This window comes from Pieris brassicae, chromosome 12 (assembly GCF_905147105.1).
Source record: "Pieris brassicae chromosome 12, ilPieBrab1.1, whole genome shotgun sequence".
In the NCBI taxonomy this organism is placed as follows: domain Eukaryota; kingdom Metazoa; phylum Arthropoda; class Insecta; order Lepidoptera; family Pieridae; genus Pieris; species Pieris brassicae.
This window is the reverse complement of record NC_059676.1, coordinates 11,004,427-11,026,301: the sequence shown is the minus strand read 5'-3', so window position 1 is coordinate 11,026,301 and position 21,875 is coordinate 11,004,427. Positions and strand designations below refer to the sequence as shown.

General features: G+C 37.2%; 1 protein-coding gene and 1 long non-coding RNA gene across 6 annotated transcripts in view; both read right to left on the bottom strand.

Moving 5' to 3' along the window:
* Positions 1–233: 233 nt before the first annotated feature.
* On the bottom strand, positions 234–14,553 carry LOC123716957 (ubiquitin carboxyl-terminal hydrolase 2-like). Of its 4 annotated transcripts, none has more exons than XM_045672672.1 (15): positions 14,229–14,553; positions 12,030–12,437; positions 11,416–11,629; positions 9,644–10,555; positions 4,790–4,871; positions 4,478–4,636; positions 4,216–4,346; positions 4,026–4,123; positions 3,666–3,818; positions 3,437–3,530; positions 3,256–3,344; positions 3,040–3,179; positions 2,863–2,941; positions 2,687–2,784; positions 234–2,533 (listed from the first exon to the last, which is right to left on the bottom strand). In XM_045672672.1, the coding sequence occupies exons 2-14, from the start codon at positions 12,386–12,388 to the stop codon at positions 2,706–2,708; spliced, it is 2,589 nt and encodes an 862-aa protein (XP_045528628.1). In that variant the 5' UTR covers positions 12,389–12,437; positions 14,229–14,553; the 3' UTR covers positions 234–2,533; positions 2,687–2,705. The 4 variants fall into 4 exon arrangements, with proteins under 4 accessions (XP_045528628.1, XP_045528629.1, XP_045528630.1 ...); XM_045672673.1 differs by lacking the exon at positions 14,229–14,553 and adding an exon at positions 14,062–14,144; XM_045672674.1 differs by lacking the exon at positions 14,229–14,553 and adding an exon at positions 13,881–14,020.
* A 1,060-nt stretch (positions 14,554–15,613) lies between these two features.
* LOC123717476 overlaps positions 15,614–21,875 on the bottom strand; it is a 46,625-nt gene continuing 40,363 nt past the window's right edge. For both annotated transcript variants that reach the window (XR_006754825.1, XR_006754824.1), the window contains 2 exons: positions 19,925–19,980; positions 15,614–17,861 (listed from right to left, as the gene is read on the bottom strand). This is a non-coding gene — a long non-coding RNA (uncharacterized LOC123717476). The remainder of the gene's footprint in view (positions 17,862–19,924; positions 19,981–21,875) is intronic.

Below are 21,875 nucleotides of genomic sequence, written 5' to 3'. Positions count from 1 at the left end.
ATTCATGTGATATTATTGATTTATAAGCACTTCACAAAAGCGCCCTCTAGTTCGGACGTAACAACTTTCACTTTCCACGCACTGACCTGCCATAATTTTGTCGACAATATCTGTCGGGTTTCGGATCATTATTTTGTAAGTATTGTAAGTACTGAACAACGATGTTTACTTATTATTGATTACCACATTAAATGTGCTATAAAACCAAAGTTGGAGGAAATGAAACACAAATAAAATAATTTACTCATTTATATATATCTATATAATCTGTTACGTATTATACAATAACGGGCCGGAGCCCAGCGATTTCAAAAATGAACAATAAATTATTATTAATACAGCATTCGTAACAATCTTTGGCTAATTAAGATTCTTTTGCAACTTTAGGGACCCCAACTTTCGACCCTAGAGTGAGTTTTATCGTACCTTCGAAAGTTTAAATTAAACCAACATCCACTTAAAATGTATATTGAATGTGAATGTATGTCGTTTCTCAGTTTCTCGCGAAATGGCGATCGCCGTAAAGTAAAAGAAGTAAACCGTAAAGGAGAAGAAGAGAAGTCCGTCGCCATTTCGAGACATATTCGAGACGATTAGGACGTAAGGAAATAAAACTCGCGCTAGGCTGAGATGATAAACTTTGCAAAGACAACGAACAATTAATCCTAAACGGGCACCGTCATTAGCTTACACTAATCGAAGTCCCCAAAATCATTAAAACCATCAACATTAATAGAATTACAAAACATAAATAAACAGAAAAACAATCACGCAGGCGCACCGTCCGACGTATATTAAACTAACGGCCGTCGTTCAGATCGCTCGTGAAGCTTTTCCGGCCGGAGTGGAGATGACGTCTCAACTTCACGAGCCTCGGACGCCGCGTCAGCTCACCTATAGCTATTATGTCTTACGTAATTCATGATTTCCCAACTTTTAGTACTATAAAAACTTTCACTCGTGGAAAGTAAAACGTGGAACCGTCGAACGCGCGGCCGTCTCCGTTCGAGTTGAATTTCCGATGGCCGACGGATGGAAGACGGTCGGTCGGCTTAAGATTGAACCTCCTCAAACCGTTTCCGCCCGATCGTCAAGGTAACATAAAAGTGTACAGCTACGACTATGATGTCGTGATGCGATTCGAGAAACGGTACTAAAGTTGACGTAACCCAAGCGTCAAGTGTCAAATTTGACGGCCGACATTGACGTTTCTTCAAAGTTCCTCTCTTCATTATAATCTATACCGGCACTCAAAAATATTATTTCTCTTATTAGATTTGAATTACGCATGTAACAATATACAATATTTAAATGCTTTAATATAATACAGTCCCGTTTGTACTCAGGTTTTCTAAAATATATCCCGAAACCAGATGTATGTCTGAAACGTTTGTAACCTTCGAAATATCGAAACCGTGAAGTATTTTTTATAAATAATTTGTTCTAGATCCTCCTCGCGTTAAAACATTTACGGTGTCCTTTCGACCCTTGGCCACGTATTATATATTGTTACAACATAAACGCGCGTCTAAACGTCTTCGTATGCAGGAACACTAAACGTATTAGAGGTTCAAATAATAAACGACACCGAGAGACATAAATATTTAACTAGTTTTTGTAAGAGTTGACATTTTCTGAAAATGAGATTAAATCACAAGACCCGTCAGAATATGAACGTTTGGTTTTCAATACGTGTCTAATTATATTGTATTGGACGGATTATCTAATTAGACGCGCGTCCATTTAACGTCCGACTCTGACATTACACGAGCAAAAATTCATAAACGATTTGATATACGAGCGTTCATTTGTAAGTAGGATATTGGAATCGACGTTTTTGACACAAGTTTGCACGACGAAATGCAAAATTCTATCAAAAACGACGATACGGCGCAACGATATATTTACATTTAACCTAAATTAATAAATAAGCACTGGACGGGCCGCTTCGACACATTTTAAAGGTACATCGCGTCGGGTGGAGATCCAACCTTAAACGAGCCTCTGCTTTGCGTTTCGTGCGCACCCTTAACCGAACCGACGAATCAAACTCGTCCACCGCTTCGATGTACCTTCAAAACGTCGGCGACGCCCCGCGTTAATGATTAGCACGACGAACGTGTACGACACCCGACGAACGCATTCGCGACGCGTTCGTGCAAACCTCGACCGAATCCAAAGCGAACGAGGTCTAAACTCAACCGTCTCCCGGTCGAGGCCTTCTTCTATCACTATTCGTTCATCGGTTTCTATCCGCTACTTAATAAGGCAGCCGTTTTGTACATGAGAACTGTCACACGATGACTATTAGGTATCTAAAAACACCGACGATTCCACGTCCGTCCGGCGCCGAGAGCGTCGCGCGCGGAATCGCCGGCTCGTTTGGCGGAAATTGATCTAAATCTGAGGACGACCGGGACTCGCCCGTTCGCAGAAGCTCGGTCGCGTGCGGTACACGCGTAATGTTAGTTCGTTCACAGCAGACGGCAGACTCGAGGGCAGACGACCGCCGTCGCCCTTGCGGCACTCCATTCTGGAAACACATTCATTGGGGTCATTCGATCCGTCAGGTGAAGCACTCTTCGCGAGGTCCGGTCTGGCCCCGGGGCCTCTCCGCCTTCGATGATCGAAGCCTCGGCGCGAGAGTTGCATACGTATATATTCAGATACAAAACGGTGAACTCACAGGGCGGAGGCGGCGTTCGCTACGTGGAGGAGGCCAACTCGTAGAACAACACGTAGGCCTCCGACGACACCACGTCGCGGGGCTTTATCGGTGACACTCTGCAATTAGGATGAAGCGCGTGAGAGGTCTGAACCGCGAGGTTTCATTCGATCAGTCGATTCGGGACGTCGCCTCACCTGGAGTCGTTGTACTCGTGCCAGTCCCCGGTGTATGGGTGCTTGCAGTACGCCGTGTAGTGGCCGGAGTAAGTGGTGCCTGCAGTTTCAGACACGAGTTAACGATTTACTTGTAAAAAATATACAAATAATATTCCCGAGCTGTATTTTTATCAATTTTAATATAGGTCCACTCACCCGAATGGTTACTGACGGCGTAGAGGTTGTAGACGGCCGAGCTGGTCTTGTTGGCCGAGAGAGGAGACATGTCGAGGCCGGTCAGAGGGAACTCGACCACCACGCTGAGCTTGCCCCGGAACCGCTCGGTGGGGGAGAAACTGCGGGACGAGCGATAAACAGTTATACCGATCCGTCTACGAGAGAAGTGCGATAGGAACGGAAGGGGCCGATTACCGCTTCAGATGCAGCACCAAGACTTGAGGGAACTTCTGGACCGTGAACCATTTGAGGCACTTCCGTCTCACTCCGCACTTCGAGCACGTCTGAAAATGATGAGACATTAAACCCGCATCTCTCTTTTGCCGACTCATTGGGGCCCGGAGTAATTCAAACGATAATGAAATATAAAAGTTACCGGTTTCTCATCTCCGTCCAACTCTTCCTCTTTAACGAAGTGCTGAAGACACTGTTGCAACTTGAGATTGCCCGTGCGCGACGGAATTGGCAAACTGCAGAAGAAAAATCCAAAAATTGTAGACGCCATGGGATCTCGGTCGATTTCCGTAGCGGAGGCGATGTGACTCAATTGCATTACATAAAATGTATTGTCGGTTCATTCAGAGTTCGAGAGTAAACAGGAGTACCTCAGATCCCAGAAGGGGTCGAAGGTGACGCTGTCGTGCTTGCAGTGAGTGCACCGCAGCGTGGACTTGAGTTGTCCCACGAAGATGTCTCCCACTCGGCTGTCCTCCATGCGGAGGTAGCGGTTCCAGGCCTCCGCCGCTTTTGCTGCGTCGCTGAAACGTTTCGAGCACTTCTTCACTCGTTTATTCCGATAAAGATTTCCCGGATCGACGGGTGTGACAGAACCCATTACAGCAAAAAGAACCATTTAAGAACGGGACACGAGTTCTATTGAATATATTTTTCTTAGACTATAGAAAATGTGTTTATTTTTCTAGTCCAAATGTCTCCATAATAAGCTACATGACAACACAAAATACCTCAGGCTATCCTCGATCTCTGTTAAAATCGGTTTGGGCTTAATTGTCACTCGGTTCACGTCTTCGTGAAGACCTTCGAGAAGGTAGCGTAGAAACTCCTGAAATAAAGTTTGGATATGTTCATTTACCCTATTAAGAATTTACTACAGCAAAACATGACGAAACACACACACAAACATGAGATACCGACCTGTGCATCCTGCTGACTGTATCCCATGAACCGAGGCGCGAAACGTTGAACCTGAGACTTGAGCGACGTCGTGTTCACGACGGTATCGCGTTCACCACTGCGCCACAGCTCTTTGATAACGCTCGCGAACGCTGCAATCAAAATCATTATTTTTTTTATATCCGCGATTATATCAAGATATGAACGAAGGAGTTGGTAGTGCTATTAGCTATATAGCTCACGTGACCCTAAAAAGACGAAGAGAGCGAGGAAGACCACTCACCCTTTATCAGCGCCCCCTTCATACAGCTGAGCGTGGTGTTAATGTCGGCTGTGTACTTGTCATCCGACACGTATTCGAGCAGTGGGCGAGTGTTGGAGAGACATTGGAACACGCTGTTCATGAAACAGGTGTTGCCGATGTTGCGGAGACCATTGAGACCTGTAAAAAGAGTAGAATGGTCTCATTTGATGAAACCTATGTCAGCCATTGGCAGAGCTGACCGAAGTGAGTTCCAGTTTAGTTACAGAATCGCCAAAAGTTGATATGTTAACGGATGTCAGCCCGAGGGAATATTATTCAAAAATTTCTCACCACTAGCTGTGGAATGTTGGTCTGTCTGCGGCTCGCTACTTCTGCGTAGGCCGCTTGGTCCACTTTTACCCCCAGCCAACTCCTATAAAATGCATTGATAAATGAATTAACTCAAATAATATCAATATTGTATACGTCCATACGTTATGTGCTGCCCATCTTGTTTTAAATTTGATTAATGGGCATAGTTATAGTGTCGGTATTTGAATAAACAATAAAAAATATAAGTATGGGCAACGAAGTTCCCAGACTTATTTGATGGCGTATTTGCGCAAACGAATGGATATATACACGATTTTATTAATAACAGTAGCAATCCAGCGTGGATTCTTAAAATAAAGACACAAAAGCTTAAACCTATCTACATTCATCTAATTGGTATGCTTACGGCAAAAGTTATTTAAAATTTACACAATTATTTGAAACAACTCGCCCACACGTCCATAAGTATACCAACTAAAGGCTACATCATGCCAAAACAATGTATCAGGACCATATCACTAATTTGTAAGCAAAGAAAACCAAGTAGTTTCAAAAACTAAATATAATTATATTTTAAGCTCAAATAAATTACAGGTAGGAATAAAAATGTTTTTTAAGTAAATGAATTGACAAAATAATTCTACCAAATATCAGGTGAATGCTTGACCTTGTATTAACAAAACATGTTTAAACCTCAAAAGAGACCTTTTAGGTTCTGTGTATGAATGATTGATACTGATTGTGCGCAAGCCCTTAATTGTATTTCATAAGTCAAGACTGATATAAAGCACTAAGTTTAAAAAAAAGTTAGACCCACACTTGTGACTCTTTCAATTCAGTTTGCTCAATTAATGAAAGATAATGATTTCCTGAGTACACGCAAAAAACACTATAATGTAGCTTGAAGCACCAATAACAAATCCACTCTAGGTCTTATCTCAATTTACGTAATGAGTGGAATGTAGACGATCAGAGTCCAGCAAGATCTTTAGAAAAATATATTAGGTCTTGATATGTTTATTCAATGGCAATGGTCTTTATCCTAAAGAGTAGAGAGAAAGCAGCTCGGGATAATATAGCTTCAAACTACATAATTTGTTTTACCATCCGAGGGTAGTTCATCGAAACGCCTGACATTCGACGCCTGTCAACTGCCAGACGAGCGCCAGACGCGCGAACTATTGGACGTGCCGCACGGACAAAAAATTATATTTCATTATTATTATTTAAAAATAGATACAGAACTGTTTTCGTTAATTGTAACAATGTTCTTGTAATTTTATAATTAAATCAAAACGCGTTTGATTAACGTGATTGTTTTTACAATTTATGCCATCTGATTATGGAGAATATTGAAGAAATAAATCTCGTGTATACCTGATAGTGCAGGCCATAAGTGGGTACTCTTGGAATGGCCGGTCGAGGTTTGTAGCAGCGCCGGCAGCCACACCTCATTGCGCAAAGCAGACAGTATCCCCGTAGTCACGCATGCTAGTATCACGAGCTCCAAGTACCAGAACATAGGTTGATTGGAGACGACTTGTTACTAATTTTATGACTAGCACTGACAATGCGCTTTTAGCACTATTAAGTTATAATTTCGGATTTTTCACTTTATCACTAAATCACTGCGGTTATTACTTAGTACTTTTAAAATTTGCACTGGTAACTTTAATTTTGTGTTCTTGGTTTCACAACCTTTAGCGAACTAACTGATCCAATATTATAGATTCTGATTAATTTCTTGTTAATAAGATTCAAAAATTCGTTGCCGCTGTCTTTATAAAGTATATTTTTAGTTCCCTAGGATTGGATTGCGGGTAGACTTTAAATTTGTTTCATAGAAAACTCGTTCAGAATAATACGTTTTATGTATTTGTTTACACGTTTGAATCAAGTTCCGCGCTCTTTGGCTTTCAATCAAAATCCTCAATGTCTAATTATTTCGGTACAAAATTCTAATATCTAATTAGTCTCAACGCTATTAATTATCGCAGTTATTTCAATTTTCATATATTTTGTTCCTTACAAAACAAATTAGTTAAAGAGTGAGAAAGTAGCCGTTATCACAAAATTTCTAATGGGCAAAGTTCGGGGTTTTAATCATCAAAGTGTCATTATTACGTGAAAACTCCCCAAATCACACACAACCTTGAACAAAACTGTCTCTTTCATTACCTTTCGATCAAATAAAAATAAAGTTTATAATAAGGAGCACACAAATCAGAATCCAATAACCACAGATATGCGAAAATAGACAAGGTCATCGTCCATAGTTCAAGCATAATTACGTAATACACGGATTAAAAATGGCGGAATTTTCGATTCCCGCCGAAAAGTGACGTCACGATGTGGTCATTTCGAAGCCGCGGGCCCAACTGGGCAGACGCCGGTGAAGTCAGCCAAAAGACGTTGCCAAATTTCACAATGCATTTATCAATGATTTGAATGATAATAAGGGGCGTTATCGAGAAAAATCGTTACATTCAACTATCGGGAGACAATAAATAAATTTCTGCATGCGATTTTACTCGTGTGGCCACAAAATTACCTCTTCAAAACAAAGCAAATAAATGTAATCAGTGGTATTGGTAATGGTGTACATTTCCTTGATGTAACATTAGTTTGAAGGCAATATTTCCTTTACTTTAGCGCCTAGCAACCGAACTGAATGAGATAATGATAAGATACCAACGACCTCACATTTACGTTTCGAGAGCGTACTTGGATGACGTCATACACGACCAAGCACGCAAACACAACTTTTTCACGACTCGTTACATACTCTCATTTCTTTAGAGGGCTTCAACAAATAAAATCAGGTTAAACTAAAGTGGAAACTAACCTACTAGCCTTTATACCAACCAACTAATTTCAAAGGGCATCCATATTTATAAAAGGAGCTGTCGAAACAGGCTGCCACGGCATGAGCAAATACTCAGGGTTGTGACTCACAGAACAGTAAGTGTCAACGTGAAGTCCGGAAGCCCCTGGCGGATGAGACCGAAAAGACAGGTGAAAGTTATATTAGCATAAAGTGCAAATCAGTCTACTATAATGCCTATATTTATTTCGATACGAACTCAATCGACATGTACAATACTAAAAGTTGTCTACATACAAGACAGGGCTTATGTACTTAATAAATATTCTTATTAAAAACAGAATATAAAGATCAATATCTGCTTTCGTTCTTATACCTTACACGATTTAGTAATTCGCCAAAGGAAGAAAATATTGAAACGCATTCACCACCGCCACGAAAACGCAACAAAATTAATAAAAAATCATTTGTAAACATAGAAAATTTGACATTATTTTTTTAATACTTGTCATAAGACGTCATAGTTAAACAATTGGTAATTCTATAAAGGTTTTATATACACTCTCGACTTGTATTATGATGCAAAATATACTTTTTCCGTTTATCAGTTTAATCCTATTTCATACAAGAGTCCGTCAACCACTCAACTACAAAGGCTACATTTGATATTTTAACTCAATTGTATTATTTTTATTTAAAATACAGGTCTTATAATGATACCACAGATACCTGTCTATTATATTAAATTAAGTTATGCAAAGTCATGGCCCAAGATGTAATAAAATTTGTAGATTCTAATAATAATGTCGCGGCTTAGTCTTTCTGACGCATTCTATAACGTAATAGTTTTTTCCGATAATTTTTTGTTGATTACACAAACAACAACTAGATTTAGTTGTAACTACATCTAGGATATCTGAAGAAGATAGTTTGTAACAAGGCTTCATAATTTGGAATAAATTCGAATAAAAATAGGAATCTTCAGCACATATTAGTCAACTCGGAATAAAGTCGGTCATCGGCCTAGTTTATCTGCCAAATTGTATTTGGTACGCACCAACACTTATAACTCTTTTCTACAACCCTATTTCACTATGAAATACTTTAGATTTACTTGAATTATAAGCATTTTTTATTAAAAGAGGCAAATCCGTAAATCTCGCGGGCTTTTCAACAGAGTGGCTGCTAATGGTCATATGTCATTTACATGTGGTTAGCTTACAGTAGCATAATTTTGTTTGATTATACTAAGTCGTTAGACGAAGCCTTTTCAAGGTTTCGATTCAATGTAATCACTTAAAACTATTTTCTGACGCAACTGAACGAAAGCACTGACGAAAAGGGAGAACCTCTAATAGCGCGGGCTTTTACGCAAGATGGCAGACTAGTGTCAACTGTCAATTTGCACGTGGCTCAAACGTGGCGCTAATTATTTTGCTGTTTATATATAGAACATTTCATTTGACATGGCAATTTTTCAATATCTCTGTTCGGCCTCCGTTTTAAATAAATCAATTAAAATTGACAATTTACATTTAAAGCTGGTTTAATAACACCACAACATAAATATTTGATGTGACAAAGTAGGCTAGTACGCCTAGCTAGGCTATATTATAATTGTCTTCGGCCGGCATTTTGATCTAGATTCGTAACATCTTCCGCGTTCTATATATATCGCGTGGCTAAATGTTTTCATTTCAAATGTAAAGTCTACTTATACGAATTAAATTTCTAAAAACTTAATCTGTACTGATAAAACCTTCGATAAAACCTTCAATAAAAGCATGTAAGCACTAAGCATGACTCCCGTATGTCAAAAACGTATTGAAATCTGATATTATTCATCGTAAGTCTGGACTCTGAATAATCTGAACTTAATGAATGAATGTTAGTGAAAATTATAATCTAAGATGGAAAATGAAAATGCATACGATTTCATATATTCTACTAATGACCTTCAATAGATGTATCTAATGTAACGTATCAATAATAATTACGGTTGTAAGTAGAATATACGAACTAGTGAACTCTGCATTAGTGACACTTACCGTTTTGATATCATCATAGTCTCTGTCCAAGATCCTCCTTCGGGCGGGTGGCGTTTCTGAACTAGAATCAGTTGGCTCACTGATCGTGCTCTCCGTACTAGTTTCCATAGAGTTAATTCCATCTTCCAACTTTTCCGATCTTTTCTTCAAGTAATTCTCGTGTTCAAAGGTCTTATTCTCAAAACCAGTTGGCGATTCTTCCAGTTCTGTATCTATGTACTTAATCTTCTTTTTATCTGCTTTCGGGGAAAGCCCTGAAGCCACCGGTTGCGAAATCTGTATATAGGACGCGAAATTCGACGTATGTTTTGGCGTTTTTACTTGCTTTTCTATATCGTTCTTCAAATTCCTAACTTCAGGGCTACTTCTCTTATCTTCTACGTCTCCATTCTCCGTTTGTATAACAGTCGATCTTTCTAGAATCTTACCGATTGGGTTATTAGGATCCAGTTGACTCTTGATACTGGCCAACTTATCGGTTTTTGTAAGCGAGGTACATATAATGGATTTGTCTAAGGACGGTTTAGCTAATGACACTGGTTCAGACATAGTCTTGCTGATGGTTATATCCGATAGTTTTGTTGGTGATTCGTACCTGCCATTCTTTTCGCTTGGCAAATGTATTGGAACAGGTTGCTCTTCCTTTGAGTTGAATTTTGTATATCCGCTCGTTCCATTTTCGCAATCTTTAAGCTTATTAAGGTATTGCTCGACCGTGTTGTTGGTATTTTTGGGATCGTTTGCAGGTAGTTTGGTGACTGTCATTTTTGGGTCGAATCTCTTTCGTATTTCAGAAACGGATGGCACTTCGTTTCCATTGCTATCTTTTATGCCGTTGGTCATAGAGTTTCGCTTGCTGTACATTGTTGGATGGGTGGGTGATGTTTCTTTGTATCTTCTGCCTTCCGGTTTCTGGTCGAAAATGTACACTTAGGGCTTTGCCACGTTAAGCTTAGGAATAAAATTGATTTCTCAGTTTTTGGACAATGTCAAGACTTCAAAATCATTCCTAGCTAAATGAATAAATTTAAACTTTATATCTTAAAACGTAATTGTAAAGTATTAATACGCAACGTTTTAAAATATGATATTGTAAATAATGGGATATAGCGTGTGATTGTGTGTTAGTTCTAGAGAAAACGCACATGCGCCTAATATTTGATTTGCTGTTACAACTACAATGCATTTGGTTATGTCGCTTTAAAGACAATCGCTTTCAAGCTCCTGTTTTCCCATTGGTCCCATTCCCAAATATTCGTGGAAACATATTTGTCGTGTAAAGATTATTAATAGTCTTTCAAACGGCATATTTCAAGCATTTTGGATAGCTCAGTGCGATGTTAAGAACATGAACACACAACACACGCTCAAACGTGGCCAACTATATACAGTGCCTGAATTTTATAACTGATCTATCTCTGGTCTCCCGGTGCTCAAGTAAAATCTATGTACAAACTATACTTTATTGTTTTAAATGTTTAGGTCCAGCCCTTGATTTTTTATCTTATATGTTGCGATGAGATAGCAATGAAACTTTAATGTGAGATTTGTTACAGAATGAGACAAGTGATAGACCTTATATATTCATACTTTTTGACTAATCTAACCATTTACTTATATTATTATTATTTTTTTGCTTTTATGGGAAGTACTTAAATATTATTTGTACGAACATACATACATATATGATACTCCCATCCCTGATTTCCCCAAATTGTTTCTTTCTAATTAATATTCGTAAAATCTACTTTGCACAGATATTATTTATTTACCTCGGATATGGTAGCTGTCCTAGGCTTTCGTATTCTCAACTCGGAAGCGGGAGGGCGGCCTATTATATCGTTCGAAATAGACTTAGATCTTGAAATCTCGTACTCTTTCTGAATCCGTTGTGTAAGCGGCACATAGTTTGCAGGCGAGTATTTGTTGTAGAGCTCAGCGGTCGACATGGCAAGAGCCGCCGAGCTGAGGACGTCCCTTCTTTTCCTGAGAAGCAACGCTTTTTGTTATACACCAGACAAAAAAGTCATTCGATTCGAAGTCGATTTGCTAAGTCAGAGCCGAGAACAGATGTTATTTGATGTAAGATCTGACCAAGACGAAACACAAAAAAGACTAATGATCTTTTTGATTTAAACTGCGGAGTCACTCGTTCTACTTGGCCACGGCTATTAAGACGGAACCGTGGATAGAAAACAATCATCAGGGCCGATTTCAAATGTACACCACCGCCCACGTACAATGCTTGCGTTGAAACCTTTTTCGAACAACCAGTGCTATGCTATGCTCTTTCGTGGTCTAGCTGAGGGAACCTTAGCAGAAATACATGCATATAGGATGTTTGAAGTTCCACTTCATCAATACATATAAAAGCAATTCCGCTCACCTGTTAAGATCATTGGTTCTGCTACTTTCGCTCCTGGTAGTCGACACATCTCTGGATCTAGATTCACTCCTTTCATTCCTATATTTCGAAAGCCCACTATCCGAGTCTGTCACACTTGGTGCTCTGGATGTCCTCGAATACTCCACTAACGAGGATTTTCTTTCCCTCTTGCCGTCGATGTCTGAATATTTAGATCTAATTTCGGTAGTTCGATCTCCAAAACTGCGGCGTAGAGTTGACGTGAAATATGTTCCAGTACTGCGGACGTAGGGATTGTCTAAAGAGGACGTGAGAGAAGATCGGCACCCCGTAATGGGGGAGGATGTGGGGGTGAAACGGGATTGAGAAACGACAGGCATTTTTCTATTTGATTCTTGGTGGGCGCTGTCCTTGCATTTTCATTTGAACCTGAAACAAGGGGATTTTTGTGAAAACTATTGTCACAAAATTCGGGCTATTTTAATACGAGAAATAAATAAATAATAATTAATATATTGTAATGCTACATTTGTTAAATTATGTTAGTCGTAGTGCTAGTAAAGCGTCAAACAGATTGACGCTTTAACGGTTTGGGTATGGTTTGTAGTTTAAACAATAGTATAGATAATATAGGGACTGGCCAAAAGCCAATTCAATAAATACATATATAGTTAAGAGAGTGCTACTAATCTAGTCATAATGTTTTGAAGTGTATATTTTATTACTGTTTTAAAATAATAATTATAATATATTAATGACTCCATCTACTCATTTCTGTATCTGTTTACTTGTGCCACCTAATGGCTGCATAGGTCAAACCTACAATTCATATAAAACCTATATTGAGGGCAAAATCAGTTAAGTAACAGTTATGTAATAACTGCAGTCTAAGCTGAAGTAATACCTGAAAGGCTTCCCTGCAGAAACTAATGTTTGAAGATATTACAGAAACAAATACACTACAAGTGTCATAACATTTGTACAGTTCTACATTTAGGTGACCATTTTTTGTGCTTATATATATTAAATAATGTATTTACACTTTCTATGATTGTAAAATGCTAAGGGTATGCTTGAAGTATGTATAGCATACTACTGTAGCATACATGTGGATATTTCTAAACTTTTATCTGTTTAATGTAAGAAATATTTTCTCTAGAATACTTACTTAAAATTTTTAATAATGAGTAATAATTTTAACATACTATTAGCTGTCGGTATTATCTATAAAAATTCAAGCATATTACTGAATAATCTTCAATATGAAATATGACATGTAGCTAGACATTTTGTTATTGTAATATAATAATAGACTCAAAATAATGCTTGCAAGATCATGCCTATGAATATCTTAACTTTACTTGAAGTATTAAGAAAAATTTGAAAATTTGTATATTAGACCACTGACATCCAACATTAACAAATCTTCTAATATTGTTATATCAATCTTGCTTACATTTTAATATAAACATGTGTATATGTGTCTGTGTATAATATAATAAAATGTGCAACATTTTTGTATTCTGATTAATTTTAAAAATACACCAATAAAATTAGTATCAAATAGACAATGGAGTTGCTATAACCAAAATACAAATACAGAAAGTAGACAACATATGTATAATAATATTTTAATATGATATTAAAATTGGTATTTAAGCTAGTATTTTTCAATTTGATCAAGGTTCAATTCATAAGGAACAGTAAGCATATGAATAATTTTAATTTAATTTTAAATCTAGGCCACATGATTAATGACAGTAAATTACAATGAATAAGACAATCTGGATACTTTTGTAAAGGCTTATGCTATAAGTTAACCTTGATGAAATAGCAGACAGTTTAACCATTGAAAAGTAGACTGGTACCTACTATGTCAAGGCCATGAGAATTTTAGACAATTCCGAACCGTGGCCTTAGTTGTAATATCCTTTGGCGACTTTTTAGGCGACGTAATTTGATACTACCATCAAAAATTTATATGTAATGACGCGAATACAAAGCCATTTCGTCATGACCATTTCAAAATCCGTTTATTCACTTTCTCACTTACCGGGCCTCTGGCAAAATCACGAAATCACTCCAAAAATACACCTTGATTTATTTTTAGCGACACCAAACTTTGTGTGTTCAACGCAATAGAATTATGAAAATGTTTAACGAATTCACATACAGATAATCGATAACACAAATAGATTATCGAAATAACATAATACTCACAATAAATGAAGGAATCTTCGCAACTGTAACTATATTTAAAAAAATATTTACTCTATCTTCTGAGTTCGGTGGAACTAGATTTATAGCACACACACACTTCTCCAGGCACTTTCGTTTTGTAAAATTGATGGAAAATGGACCGTAAACGTCCGTATTAGATTTTTCTTGATCGCTCTTGTAATTTTAGAAAAGCAGGCTCCATTTGAGTGACGTCACTCGAATTGGCAATCCTACCTATTGCTTGACTTCCGTCTCAAATTCTTCAAGGATTTTAGTCCTTCGTCCCTTTTAATAAAGTTTATAGTTAGCACATACACTACCCTACACTGACAGTTGACTTTTGGTATTTAGTGTTGCTCTATAAAATAATCGTCTCTTTTTACACCCATGTAAATAAGACGTCACCGCATGACTCATCGATGGTCTTGTTTTAAATTTAATTTCGTTGAGTGTCTGGAATATTTGAATAATTATGTGAATCGTAAGTCATTGCTTGAAATAACTCAAATTGTTCTTATTATTAGTAATTCTTTTTCAATATTTAAAAAATGGAATCAAATGTATTACTAGATGGCGCTTATCTAGATAAAAATATTTAAGTCATCTATTCAATAATGGATGACGCCACCAGTGATTTTACCTCTTGAAAATAATTTAATATCTCTTATTCATTAAATATAATAAATGGTAATAATTTACCATGTAACGCCCAACAGAATGACAGATTCTAGGAGAATTGGAAACCGAAAAAAAAATCTGATTCGAGCATTCAATGACCTAAACTAAACTAGACCTACCTACCTAAACTTATTCAAACACCTAAAAGCGTTTAAGTAGGAGATTTAAAAATATATAATGTTAACCTACATTCAATACTTCGTATCGTTATAGCCCTCCAAATTTTCCAACAATAAAAACTTTTTTCTTGTTCTTTTGAGGAGGTTCTTCTAGTTTGGTGATTTTATTTTCTCAGAAATAAAGGCGAGTTTACAGTTAATATTTGTTATATTTCTGGAAATGTTGTATATAATATTATATTAAATTGGAATATAATACCGATGTCGCCTTCGAAGCACGGTAGTGATAAAGTAGCACTCGCTCGAGCGGTTTGTATTTTTTTATGTAATAGGGGGCAAACGGGCAGGAGGCCCATAGGGGGGCCAGGCACACTCATACTGCCTTTCAAGAACTGGCACGGTCTTTTCTTGAAGGGCCCTCGTGGGACGAGAGGCGTGAGGCCTTTTAGCCTATTAGAAAGAAAAATATCAAGAAACATAATGAGGCCTAAAGTAAAATGATTTTAGCGCCACTGTCCATATTTTATGGTTTACCATGCCAATTGGGTATTTATAACGTTTGGTAATAAAAAAATAATATGTCGGGAAGTCATTTAATTACAAAAAATACATTTTGGGTTTAGTCTGTGTATAATTTAATTAAAACAATGACTAAATTAGTCGCTTCCAGAAGTATATAAGTATATATAATACAATAATTATTGCAAGATTCAATAAACCGATGCGTTATCAGTTTTATTATTATATTTTCATTAACCCTAACAATATTGAATTAGAATTGAATATTTTTTCATTCATTCAATAAGTTTTCGCCGCAGACTCTGTTGTGCTTTATCCTAAAGATGAATTTGTACTTTTTCCGATGGCTACTTGAATATTGAGTTTTTTCAATATTCAAACCTGCCTATTTATTCCCTAAAACTGCTTTAGTAATAAGAATAAAAATAGAGAGAAGAATATAAACACACATTTACATACATATTATTTACATTGAGGCAGACGATTAACGTACAAATATTATTTCATTGTATTCCTTTTACAGAAGGATCGTGTGCTGTGTAGCATTAATATTCTATTTCCGTGAGAAGGAAAGGAATATTATTTACGCTTATTAACATTTGACACAAAGATATATTTGAAGTACTTTTGACACTACTCCAGTTCCTCATTTAGAGGACGCTTCTTTCCATTCTTTCCATGTCTGCTACTATCTCGTCCTCCAGTATGCTCCGTAGGCTTCCGGTCTTCCTAGTCTTCGTGTGGAATGTCCCACAGCGAGTAAAGTTAGCAGGCTATACAGTCTCTCCTAAATGGTGTAATACTGTACTATACAACCTACTACCTCAACCCGACATGGTCTTTTTTACCTAGATAACACTAAAAATACATTATAAATTAACAAATTAAGAAGTTTTAACTCTACATTTTAGTAAAAAGATAAAATCATTATTTGCACAAAAACTAGCTATATGAAAACTAATTATATAAAATTATAGAAACTAAATCTACGAAATAACACAAAACACACAATAAAAAGGTAACTAAAAATGTTGAAGCGTCGAAATCCCGCCAAAACTGTTCCCGCGTATCACCAAACTTGTGTGGATGACGTAGACTTGCGACTAAAAGCCGTAACACGAAATTCGCATTCCGCCGTCAAGGAGATTGACCAAACATTGTTTTGACAATTGACAATTGACATTTTATGAATTTCTAAAATATAAATCACGTCACGAAGACAGATTATACTCTTTAGAGCGACATAGACAATAGTTATTTTTGGTGTAATGCGATACTAAATGCGGGTGAGAATGGACGGGTCGGTCATTTTCCTTAATAATCCCGATCCCTTCTACACAATGCAATACTATTGTGCTGAAATATTAAATAAGCTGGATATAGGCAAAAGAAGGGGCAGAGTCGTCCGTCGAGAAACTTTGTACGGATGCGGTTATTTAAACGTGAGACGGAAACGTCGCAGTCCAGTCTTCCATACGACTTTGCGCACAAGTTCGGGTCTACGGGTCCCAGTTGAGAGGGTCCAAAGCTAAGTGGGAGAAAAATTATAATAGGTCAACAAAACATTAAGTAGATGTGGCAGCAGAAACAAAATGTGCATTTACATATACGGTAGTGTACAGAATGGTTCAGCCGCCATTTTCTCATTACAAAATTAAACTAAAAACGAAACGAATATGTTAAAAAAGCAAAGACAACAAAATAAATATTAACTGCTGAGCGTGATTCTATATTAAATATGGGTAGGTGTACAATGACGAAAATACAAATTTGAAGACAATATTTCTTTTACCAATATCCACAGTATGAAGTCTTGTAACACTCCCACGGGGCATGGGACATCTTTTACATGTGTATGATTAATTTTGCTTTTTATATTCAAGTGGTCAGCCTTTACCTGACAAACTTAACGGGTAAAACGAGACAATTTCCGCCATCCATTTTAAATTATATGATCAAATACAAATCGGGTAATTAGAAAATATTTGCGAAATGAGCAAAGATCTTATCGCCTCAGTTGTTTCCGAGGAAATCGCAAATCAGTCGCACATTGACTCTGCATAGATCCGTCAGTTCCTTTATAGAAACCGGCTTCTGAACATCATTTTAATGAATAAGTAAACTTGAATTGTAATGAATGTTAACATTTCAAAAGGGTAGTAGTAATGGAAATAAATAGGGAATTCCCTTGGCGTATGGACTCCTAGTAAGGCATACGGGAACATCACCATCGGTGATGGACCATTCGTGCATCGGTTGACCGCTGCGACTGGTCCAGATTTCTTCACTTGGAATTTCGTCATCTGCATCCATTGTCCTGAAAAGAGATGATTTTTTTATGTTATAGATGCAAAATTTATATTTTTTCAAAATTCACACGCAATTCAAATTTATCGCAATCCAGCGACGCTGCCAGCTTTGAAGGTACCTACTCTGCCACGGGGACCAAACTTTTTAAATTAATTTCTTGATTACTATTATTGTAATATTTGTTTATTTAATATGTAAGCATAACACTACATTTTGTTTGACGCGAGCAAAGGCGTAGGGGGAAGTAAGTGTAATAAAAGCAAAACTTTGCACAACAGGTGTGAAGCTCAACGATAAGTCGTGGGAAATTGAACAGATGTTTCGCGATTTTACAAAAATAAGAAAAGAAAAAAACCGCTAAAAATGTTGAAAAAACACTAAAAAACCGAGCATCGACAAAAAAAGATCGTCTTTGTGCTTTTTTATCGATTCGCTACAGTTAGTCGTTTAAGGGAACCGAACGGAAACATCACAATGACCCAGTGTAAATAATTAGACAATTGGCTAATAGAATTAAAGAAGCTAATATCTAGCATGTTGTACGTTCTTAGCAGTCACAGCTTGCGAGCCGCCTCAGTGGCAGAGGGTTTGATTCTCGTTGACACACTTATTATTTCCGGTATTAATACCAAATTAGGTATTGACAAAATATTATTAAAGATACTATAAAATTTCAATTGGAAAGTAAAAAAGGCAGTTGACGAAAACCTATTTCAGAAAGGGAAACTGTACTCAAATCCCAGATATATAGAAACTGTATGAACAAGATTCTACTCAGATCACCTTTACAGTGATAAGCAAGATAGTGGTTAACAAAACACAGGAAGACCACAGATCCATAGACGAGATCAGCTGTCTAGACGAAGCCACCACCCCCGCCCTCCAGCCGTCTAGACGTCGCTCAGACACCCCCTGGCTAACTTGATAGCGAGATTCTAGCTGGCAGAATCAATTTTTAAGTAGTTTTTGTTGAGTTGCATTAATGAGAGCATTGTGAGCGTGACACTGGAGTGCCACGGAGCAATGTCTTCTCTTAGTCTCTTCTCTCCTCTTAAATTAAAATAAAACTAGAAAATCTACTGTCTAAGCAGCTGGAATTGCTACGTAACTTTTTAACCAACTGAAAAGGCCGAAAATTTCACAATTCAACATGTAATCATTGCAAAGAGAAACGTAATCACAAATGCGTTTTCCAAAGAACCGCCTACTTCAGTGTGAATTAAACGTTCGAATTAGTCATTAGTTCCAATAGAGACGTACAAGAACAAAGCGACAATACTGTAAAAGTAAACTTTACTGTAAAAATTTTCATATTTATTATTCTATTTAGATTTAAAATACTTATAAGTATAAAAGCCTTGATGGGAACTTGGCCCTCCACTAGATGCTACGGACTATAGTAGATCGAACTTCAAATAATAATGTAAATGGAACTGCATCAATAATAGTGAATGCGTGAAAATTCATGAAAATTGGCATACGTTGAACTCGACGTAATCGGTCTTTGACCTCTGCCACGCAATGACCCTCGACAGGTCGTAGGTTCAATACCCACTCGAAATAATATTCCTGTGTGTTTATTTTTATACTTCTATTATATCAATTTTATAAGTCGTAATTTATTTTCGAATAAGCGTTTAATTTTTCTTAATTAAGAAAAGCCATGTAAATTTTCGTACATAGAGGTATCTCTTAGATTCTAGCAAATTCAATTAAAGTGAATGTTAGCTTTAAATAGCTTCCTTTGCGTATTCTTGAAACCATAGAGCTTACAGACGATATAATATTCATTACACTAATAAGAATCATTGCCAATTTCGTTGGACACTTTTCGACTCAGTCCTGGGTTCAATTTCGAGAGTAATGAAATACGTTGGTTAAGGTCGATAAACCTTTGTATATGTACGCCAGGGGAATTGTCTTTCTGTGACAACGGTAAAGGAAAACATCGTGAGGAAATCGCATGTCTTAAGACCATAAAATCGACATAAGGATCCTTGCTAAAACAAATGACAGTGTGATAGATACACAAATAAGACAATTATTTATTATAAGAATGTCCGTATATACCTGAATAATTTCCTCGTTAATTTCCCTTAATGTTGACTTTCAGCGTTTTGCTTTTCCTGGAATTGAGAAAAAACTAATTAGAGATTATATTAGGATTGTAAACATTAAATTCTTAACATACTGATGTGTTCATGTGTATCTATATAGTAGTACTAATACTGTCCAAGACCACTTTTGTTGTGGCCATGTACGCAAGAGACAGGGCACAAGGGACAGTTTCATTTTCGGCCTCGGGGTCGAAGGCTCATAATGTAATGAGGATGTAGGGACTTTTAATAGCAAAAATATAAACAATTTGTTTATAACTTATCTGCCGTGGTTTGTTTGTTTAATCTTGATAACAATAACAGTTGTACACAAAGCGATACGATTTTCAACATTGTAATCAGTTTTGCTAGTGAGAGCTTCTACATGAATTGTAAAGTTTATTCGATTTTAATGGAATTAGAAGAAAAAAAATTTCAAAGTCTCGCGTACACCAAAATGGATCATAGTTTACACCTGAAACCAAAACTAATGTAAACTGTAGGTACCGGTTCGTAAATTGTACCCAGAGGTCTTCGGGTCTAATAGATAAATGTTGTTTGTCCCCGTGACTCTGGCGTTTCTACTAGAATCAAACGGTGTACCTTCATGTAATTTACCAACAGAGCCAGTCTGGTACAATGATACAGTAGAGGAACAGGGACTGTTGCCTCACTGGGTTGAGGAGCTAAATCATTGCGTTGAATGTGCCTCAAACGCATAAGCACCTCTTAGGCTATTATTCAGCGTATGCGTCTGCGCGTCTGTCCCGTTTCCGGTGACAATTATCGCAAGTGACGTCGCAACTCACGCCTCTAAAGGGAGATGGTACTATACACTATCCTCCTCTAAATAATGCTAGTGATGTATGACCACGTATCATTCAAGGTTTCACTGACACCAAGTTAAAAAAAATCTTTCAAATACCAAAAGTCCCCAAATGAAGATTTTGTCCTGGAACTGGTTTACTTCTCTTTTCTTCACTTCTTAATTGGCTTTTAAATAGTTAATTCCTTCTATTTATAGCTTGTTATTGTCTAGCTTATTTGGAACTAATTATCTGATAGTCCTCCTTATTAAAGTAGCAATATTATATAACATATGCAATAAATAAATAAATAACGATCGAGTGATGTTCAGGTACTGTCAAAGTCATCACTACTTTATTGTTCTTCGAATGACACAAAGACGTCTTTGTCGTTGACAATAGATCCCTATATTGACCATTGCAAGCGAGTGACTTTTGCCTGCATTTTCGGTTTCATCCTTAATTCGTATCAGAAGCAGTATTTTCCGGCCTTTGGCTGACTTCATTTACGTTCACGTAATTTTCAATAGGCAATATTTGCAATATAATAACTATTATGTTATAATAATACTGTATATGTCTTGGTTGTGTTGTGTGTGTGTGTGTACTTTATAAAGCACACATTTCTAACACATATTATATAGTTCTTAGGGCAGAAGGCTCACCTGATAAATAATTTGGCCACCGACGGACACTCCCAATGCCTTTACCGTATTGCCGTATTGGTTGGGATATATAGCTGAGCCGTTTAATGTATACGACAAAGTCATCGTAATTAAAATATCAATAGAATGATCGTCTATAAACGTACCTACATTTTAAATAGATTTAACTTCGATTAAAGCTAGACCTCGACTGGACCTTGGCAATTTAAATGTCTGTTTAACCCATATTCAAGAAGCCAGACATGCAATTGACCGGTTTGCAGCCACATTTGGGATAAAAATATCAACTCGCGGCAGACTGCAGCTAGACATTTTTTTTCTTTGTGACCTCCTTCGTAACCGGTTGGCGTGTGGTGTACGTTATGAGATAGGGCGCTTCGTTCTATTTTTACAATTAGCTCTTCGAATATATGGTCCTGCAACAGCGTAGAAGAAATGTATAAATGTGCCGAAA

Coding starts and splice junctions, on each gene's coding strand:
- LOC123716957 (XM_045672672.1), bottom strand. CDS start 12,388: ATGCCTGTCGTTTCTCAATCCCGTTTCACCCCCACATCCTCCCCCATT. Junction 4,124..4,215: donor ACAGTCAGCAGGATGCACAG/GTCGGTATCTCA, acceptor ACTTTATTTCAG/GAGTTTCTACGCTACCTTCT. Junction 3,531..3,665: donor GACCCCTTCTGGGATCTGAG/GTACTCCTGTTT, acceptor TTTCTTCTGCAG/TTTGCCAATTCCGTCGCGCA.